Here is an 8377-nt window from a genome sequence, read left to right as displayed (position 1 = left end):
GTCGCGTTTAGCCTCTCAACACATAGATGTATATACAGTAGATGTCGCGTTTAGCCTCTCAACACATAGATGTATATACAGTAGATGTCGCGTTTAGCCTCTCAACACATAGATATATATACAGTAGATGTCGCGTTTAGCCTCTCAACACATAGATATATATACAGTAGATGTCGCGTTTAGCCTCTTAACACATAGATATATAAACAGTAGATGTCGCGTTTAGCCTCTCAACACATAGATATATATACAGTAGATGTCGCGTTTAGCCTCTCAACACATAGATATATATACAGTAGATGTCGCGTTTAGCCTCTCAACACATAGATATATATACAGTAGATGTCGCGTTTAGCCTCTTAACACATAGATATATATACAGTAGATGTCGCGTTTAGCCTCTTAACACATAGATATATATACAGTAGATGTCGCGTTTAGCCTCTTAACACATAGATATATATACAGTAGATGTCGCGTTTAGCCTCTCAACACATAGATGTATATACAGTAGATGTCGCGTTTAGCCTCTCAACACATAGATATATATACAGTAGATGTCGCGTTTAGCCTCTCAACACATAGATATATATACAGTAGATGTCGCGTTTAGCCTCTCAACACATAGATATATAAACAGTAGATGTCGCGTTAAGCCTCTGAACACGTAGATATATAAACAGTAGATGTCGCGTTTAGCCTCTTAACACATAGATATATATATACAGTAGATGTCGCGTTTAGCCTCTCAACACATAGATATATATACAGTAGATGTCACGTTTAGCCTCTTAACACATAGATATATATACAGTAGATGTCGCGTTTAGCCTCTTAACACATAGATATATATATACAGTAGATGTCGCGTTTAGCCTCTCAACACATAGATATATAAACAGTAGATGTCGCGTTAAGCCTCTGAACACGTAGATATATATACAGTAGATGTCGCGTTTAGCCTCTTAACACATAGATATATATACAGTAGATGTCGCGTTTAGCCTCTCAACACATAGATATATATACAGTAGATGTCGCGTTTAGCCTCTCAACACATAGATATATATACAGTAGATGTCGCGTTTAGCCTCTCAACACATAGATATATAAACAGTAGATGTCGCGTTTAGCCTCTTAACACGTAGATATGTATACAGTAGATGTCGCGTTTAGCCTCTCAACACGTAGATATATATACAGTAGATGTTGCGTTCAGCCTCTAAAAACATAGAGATATATACACTAGGTCTCACGTTCACTAGACGTCATTTACATTTACGGCATTTACCACACGCCCTTATCCTTATCTAGATGCCACGTTTGATTTAGGAAAACATATATATGTGTGTGTGTGTGTGTGTGTGTGTGTGTGTGTGTGTGTGTAATTAATGAATTTGTGTATTTTTCCCAAAAAAGCGGGTAATCTTTCATATTAAATATAAAAAAGTATTTTCATTGTCTGAAAAATGTATTGTGTACAGCTCATTGTCTATAGTTCTCTACAATGCCAGTTGCTCTGGATAAAAGCATAAATATAAATGTATGAGCGGTAACGCTACGGTTCTTATCATGAAGCTTGCCAGGGTCTTTCAGCAAACATTGCTGGTCTTTTTGTGGTGTTTGTACGGGAGTGAAAGAAACACCTATATGAAAATTACATTTTGAACGTTCTCTACCTGTTTAATCGTGGCTCGGTTGTAAATGCACGTTTGTCATGTTTGCTTCTCCAATTTGCCAGTTTATGGTCCTTTAATTCTGTATGCCGCTTTAAATTAATTAAGCGCTACAGATCTCTCGTGTGGGCGGGGCTTTGCCTCATTTGTCAGCAGGTGTTTGAGTGACAGCTCCGTTTCTCTATCACTGCGTGAGGTGCATCCGGGCACCGAGTCACTACAACCAGTTCGCTAAAGCGATTTGTTCAAAAGATCCGTTCGCCGAGTCATTCGGTTCTCTGGCATGTGCGTTGCCTTAAAAGATCCGTTCTCTTGAACGAATCGTTCGCGAACGACACGACTCTACGCACAGCAGCGACAGCCATTAGCGACCACATCTGGACCGCAGCATTAGCAACACATTTATGAATGCTCGATGTGCACAAATCTCATTGCATACTCCAGCTGTGCGCCTCCTAAAAAGCCCGCGTCGCATTTTCGTTTGAGTTTAGTTTAGGGTTCGGGAAAGTTTTTGGCCCAGCCCTCCGATTACACAGACCTCGCTCCCCCGCCCGCCCGCCCGCCCGCCGCCACTTTCTGTCGGCCGTCCGTCCAGCTCGGACGGTCCCTGTCGCCGTGTGTCGGCGCGATGGGGGACGCGGAGGCGCCCGAGGCGAGCGGACCGCGCCGCGCTGGACTGCGGTCTCTCCTTCCCAGCAGGGAGTTCATTTCGTCGCGCAAGGGGACCCTGCTCGTCGGTGAAGTGGTAAAGAAACGCGCGACTTTCCACGCAAACCTTCTTTTATCCTCCTGTTCGAAAAGCGTGGCTCGAGTTTTATGAGCAGAAATGAATGTGGGGCGGGACGGGCCCGTTACATCTGGAATTTCCCTGAGAGCAAAAAAACCCACATACACACACACACACACACACACACACACATATATAAATATATGTAGAGAGAGATTTTCCCCTCTATTTGCAGTGTCTGATGGTCTTAAAAATAAACTTTTTTATACTTTTAAAGTTGAGCTTATTTATTTCTCAGTTCAGTCACGTGCGAAAAAATAGGGGGGGGGGCATTAGACAGTAAAATGTCCAGGACATTCCTGAGGGGGACATTAAAAAAATGTCTGCTATGGTATTGAATAATATCTGTTGTTCTGCAGGTCTGCAGGTTTTTGGATGCTCTACCGGTAGTACTATGTGTAGTAACACCATTCACGACCTAACAGAATATATCTGTTCACCATGAACTCTGGTCTGATCTCCACTACAGCAGCTCAACAAGAACTCAAAGCACAAATCTGTTCTGAGTTAGAAAGAAGAAATCATTTAATGATTAACTAAACTACATCGTTCTTCAAAATATGTATTTATTCAACTGGTAACAAGCAACAACAGCAACAAAACCTTTATACATTAAAATGATAAAGTGCGACATAGGGTGTATAAATAAAATAATTGTATCTTCATTGTAACTGAACAGCCATCTCTCAACACACCGTGCCTACAGTGCACTGTATTACACCTAAACACGTCTCCACCTGAGAGACAAGAAGCAATTTGCTAAACGGAAGAACCAAATGTTGCTCTTCTGGTGTCACTGGATCCAACAAACTCATGGCAGATCATTTTAATGTCCAGCTTATCCAGTCTGTCTTTGTGGACATTACAGACCACAACATTATTCAGCGTCTCTTGGACCGTGGGCCGACTCTTCATCACACTAAAACTCCTCTCCGCTTCACATGAAGACACTGATTCTGATGTTCTGCAACACTGGGTCATCCTCTTCTGCTCAACAGTGTGGGGTGGTAGTAGCGTAGCGGGTAACACACTCGCCTACGAACCAGAAGACCCAGGTTCAAATCCCACTTACTACCATTGTGTCTCTGAGCAACACACTTAACCCTGAGTGTCTCAAGGGGAGGACTGTCCCTGTCACTAAGTTGCTCTGGATAAGGGCGCCTGATAAATGCTGTAAATGTAAATGTCCCTGTCTTGCTACATGACGTTTACCCCACGTGCTGGAGAACTGGGTACTGGCGGTGGGCTTTAGAGTTTTGGTGAACTGTGAATTTCTCAGGTTTCTGAAGCCTGCACTAATGAAAGTGATGTGATTGTCATTGTGAAACACTGCAGCACAGCACACGGTGACACAAGTGTCCTCTACTTTTAACCATCACCCTTGGTGAGCAGTAGGCAGCCATGACAGGAGCAGGGACGGCGCCACCACCGCCCCAACAAGAGCAACATCAGCTCTGTGTCCAAAAGAGGACTGGTGTGTAAATCCTTTACCCCTTTAACTGATGGACTGTAATGCAGCCATGGAAACTCCTGAAACCATTTCTCTTGAAATGCCAGCAATTTGTCAGAAAGACTTTGTGTTTTTATAAATTGTGGCTGGTGTGGTTTAAAGTGAGGTATAACGTGTGCTTGGTGTGGTTTTGTGCCGTCCCTGAGGTCTGAACTCTCTGCCGTGCCTCCGTCTCCTGTGTGAGTGCTGCTGCTGGTAGAATGCTGCTCACCGTGACCTGCTGTGTCCCTGTCCCCTGTGCTGTCATATGACTCTCTGCTTGGTCCTCCCACCAGTGAGCCTGATTCTGAACAGTCTGCTGCCTAGAACAGACAAACGTTGTTTTCCGAACTCAAACTCACAACTACCCAAACACACATAATTTTTTTAAGCAGTCTAAAGACACTTACCAAAATCTCAAACTCACGTGAGACTCTGTGTCTCTGCTGGTAGGGCTGGTAGTAGCCTAGTGGGTAACACACTCGCCTATGAACCAGAAGACCCAGGTTCAAATCCCACCTACTACCATTGTGTCCCTGAGCAAGTTGTAAGTCGCTCTGGATGAGGGCGTCTGTTAAATGCAATAAATGTAAATGTAAAATGCTTGACTGGCTCCATCGCTTTGTGTCCAGCTCTGTACTCTGTGTACATATCATTCCAGTTTTAACAAACTGCCTCAACATCATTAGAATCTTTCAACTTACTTGGCGTTTTGGTGAACTGAGAAATGAACGGATGTCTTTTCATTTGTCTGACTAGAAGCTGCCAGGCCATAAAAAGAACACAGGTTTTAGATTTAGGAGAGGATCAGTTCCCAGCTACAGATAATGTGTTTATTGGGCCTACATCTAGCTTTGCTTCTGTAAAAGAAAATTATTTTGGCATGAATGTGTAGGTAACAAGTCCAGAACACTGTGAACTTAATATAATGTGTAAAAAATGTTTGACTTGAAAATTGATTTAATTAGAGGAAAATATGGAGTGGAAACTAAGTGAGAATGTTATAACATTTACATTTCATTTACATTTACAGCATTTATCAGACACCTTTATCCAGAGGTGTTACAGGGACAGTCCACCCCTTGGAGCAACTCAGGGTTAAGTGTCTTGCTCAGGGACACAATGGTAGTAAGTGGGATTTGAACCTGGGTCTTCTGGTTCATAGGCTACCACCCTACTACCTATAAAATTAATATCTGTTGAACAGAATATCTAAGTCAAAGTTAAATCTTCCTTTTTTATCTCATCCTTGTCATGTTTGGGTCATTCCATGTCTCAAAGCACCGTCCCCACACACTGCTCCACGGGCGCCTGTCATGGCTGCCCACTGCTCACCAAGGGTGATGGTTAAAAGCCTAGGGTGATGGTGGTAGTAGCGTAGTGGGTAATACCCTCGCCTATGAACCAGAAGACCCAGGTTCAAATCCCACTTACTACCAATGTGTCCCTGTGCAAGACACTTAACCCTAAGTGTCTCCAGGGAGACTGTCCCTGTAACTACTGATTGTTAGTCGCTCTGGATAAGGTCGTCTGATAAATGCTGTAAATGTAAATCTAAATGTAAATGCAGAGGACACATTTTGCTGTGTTTCACAATCACTTCACTGTCTCACTTTTTCACTTGTTACAGTTGGTAAAATAAAAAAACTATTACTGCTTGTAATAAACGCAAAAAACAGAGATAAACTGCATGTCTCTCTCAACAGGGCCTGTCCTTCATCTCCTTTGTCTGCTTCGCACCATCCTCGGCCGCCGCCTTCGTCACGGCTCCCCTCATTGAGTTCCTCGCCGCCCTCTTCCTCCTCTTTGCCTACTCCACCAAATTCAATGAGCGCTTCAAGGGTTTTCATTGGCCTTTGATGGTGAGTAGATCAAACAGCCTTTTATATTAAATAACATAACAAATTGCATAATATTATATGTAGACCATGATTTATTTTTTGTTTTACTGCTAAACTTTATGGGTTTATGATTTTAGTGTAAAAATATCCCCAGAAACAAGTGGGTCTGTCCGAACTTTTGACTGGTAGCGTATGGCGCTTATACACTAATATTAACTATTTTATTTCATTTTTGTTCTGATTGTTTTTGCCCATTTGCTCAGAAGTCACCCAATCCATTGTTTATAATATTTCTGTTTCATTTGTGCTGGCTTGTAGGACTTTTTGCGTTGTGTCAGCGCATCCATCATCTTCTTCATCATCTCAATAATCTCAGTGTCCTTGTATTCTGACGCAACATCCAGGGCAGCGGGGGTAAGCGCCGACTCGGCACCCAACTGTGGGTCCGGCCCAGAGTCCTGCGACGTCCTGTAACGCAAAAGTCGTCTCTTCTTCCAGGTGTTCGGTTTCGTCGCCACAATTTTCTTCGCATTAGACTTCTATTTGATCTTCAATGACCTGGCCAACTTCCTCAAACAAGGAGGAGACTCCAACGACGAGCCGTCAGCCCCACCAGGTAAACAGCGCCTTCTCTTTTCAGGTCCTCTGAGGGCTTGTTCCTTCCTCGTTTCCAGTTGGTAAGATGTAGATCGTTGTTTTAGCCAGAACAACCGAGGCCACGGGCCTTTTCTGAGGCACAGCTACATCGCACCGTAGATAGGCGAGATATCTTGAGCGTACATCCTGTGGAGCTCCTTTGATGCACCACAGCACCAGTGATGGCAAAGTGCCAAGCAGAGCAGGCCGTAATGGAGATTCCCGCAGGGGAATTTTCTTCCCCTGCCCACAACCCTCATCTTGACTCTTTGGTTTTATTCTAGATGACTCCGACTCCGACTGAAGCTGTGGTCTCACCACCGAGGTCCCGAGCTTTGCTTCCTATGACAATGCCTGTCTGGAAAAGGGAGAACCCCCCCCCCCCAGAGTTTGCATCGACTCTTTGTTGTTGTTTTTTTCTATGAAATATGAACATGTTATTTCACTTCTGGCACATACAAACAGACCCCGCCCCCCCTTCTTTAAAGTAGACTAGTCGGAAAACCAACTCAACGTCTGGCGCATTTTGGTGTGTGTTGTTTTTATTCTGGGAGAATAAAATTAAAGTTTACATTTATAAGTTGTTGGCAGGTGTTCAGCTGGTCCAACTGCTACCAAGTTTACTACATCTTCACGACGAGTAGCTGTCGTCAAGACCTTCGGCGTACGCTGCCAATTGCAGATGTTAGATGGATTTGCCTTGTTTCAGTTTTCTCTGTTGTTGCTTTATACTTATGAAAAAAAAACAAAGAACGTCACACATTCATTTATTTGAGCACTGCAATATATCATTTTTTTTTATGTTATTACATTTTCCATAGAATTTACCTTATAAAGGACCCCAAAATATATAGAAGCCATGCTGACTTGTTTAAATGAGTGTGTACTGAACTTCAGTGTTTTCTCTATACTATTTTATTAGACTTTAAAGACAAAATTCTAACATTATCACAATATATTGTGATGAAATAAATAGCAAAGTTTGTATCATGTGTATTTTACAGTAAGATTCTTGCCAATAACCTGCATGATTAAGATCAACATGAGCAAGTGGTCTAGGTGTGCAGATCTACAGCAGCCTTGGCTCATACAGGAAGCGCGTGTACAGGAAGTTCATCTTTATTTCCATTTTTGGCGCTGTGGTGCTGGTGTTTGACACACATTGCTAATGCAACACAGCTGCGTCCTTTTTCTTCTTCACCAGGGAGCCCCCAGTGATGCTGCGTGGGAGGCCGTTCCGGAAAATCCTTATTTGCCAGAGACTTTATATTAGATGAATTGATACCACAGTAAACGACAAAAAAAAAATAAAATAAAAAAAATTAACAAGAGATTGTTTAAGATCACCAGGGGTATAATCATTTATTGTAATTAAAATTACACAAAACACAAATCATAAAACCAATTCAACCAAATCAATTTTAGCATTAGTAAAATCTACATAAACTATAAATACAAAAATACAGATTCGAGATCATGTCAGTATTACCCACTAAAGCATGTCGGAGAGAAAGAATATTTAGAGGGAGTCCACACAGTAAAAAGGGAAGGAGACAGGAATGTGTGGTCATTGCAAGTCAGCTACCACATCCCAGAACGTTCTACCCCTGCTTCGGAACAAGTGCCCAGGAACACAAGAACCCCCCCCCAAAAAAAAAACAACAACACTATATTCAAAAGCCTGGACTAACACTACCAGTAAAAAAAAAAAAAAAAAAAAGTTCAAACCTACTCTAAGGAAGCTACATCTGGCTGAGACTGTGAAATGTTGCAATCACAGCTAGATTAAAATATGAAACATTTGGTTTACAATTTCATGTTTCCTCCATAACCTTGTGTGTATCGCCATTGTTTCGAGGCTTCGGTGTTCTACAACGGGGGTAAAAAAAAAATTCCTTAAAAGTATGTGTGCTGAAACTTGACTGCTACTGTAGAAATGGTCCAACTT

At 42.3% G+C, this 8377-nt stretch overlaps 1 protein-coding gene across 1 annotated transcript; it reads left to right on the top strand.

Annotated features, from left to right (window-relative positions):
- The first annotated feature begins 2051 nt into the window (after positions 1 to 2051).
- Positions 2052 to 7778, top strand: cmtm3 (CKLF-like MARVEL transmembrane domain containing 3). Its single transcript, XM_028956167.1, has 5 exons — positions 2052 to 2421; positions 5659 to 5814; positions 6112 to 6207; positions 6292 to 6409; positions 6714 to 7778. The coding sequence occupies exons 1-5, from the start codon at positions 2305 to 2307 to the stop codon at positions 6731 to 6733; spliced, it is 507 nt and encodes a 168-aa protein (XP_028812000.1). The 5' UTR covers positions 2052 to 2304; the 3' UTR covers positions 6734 to 7778.
- Positions 7779 to 8377: the final 599 nt, after the last annotated feature.

This window comes from Denticeps clupeoides, chromosome 16, assembly GCF_900700375.1.
Source record: "Denticeps clupeoides chromosome 16, fDenClu1.1, whole genome shotgun sequence".
NCBI classification, from domain to species: Eukaryota; Metazoa; Chordata; class Actinopteri; order Clupeiformes; family Denticipitidae; genus Denticeps; species Denticeps clupeoides.
This window is presented reverse-complemented; position numbering and strand designations above follow the sequence as displayed.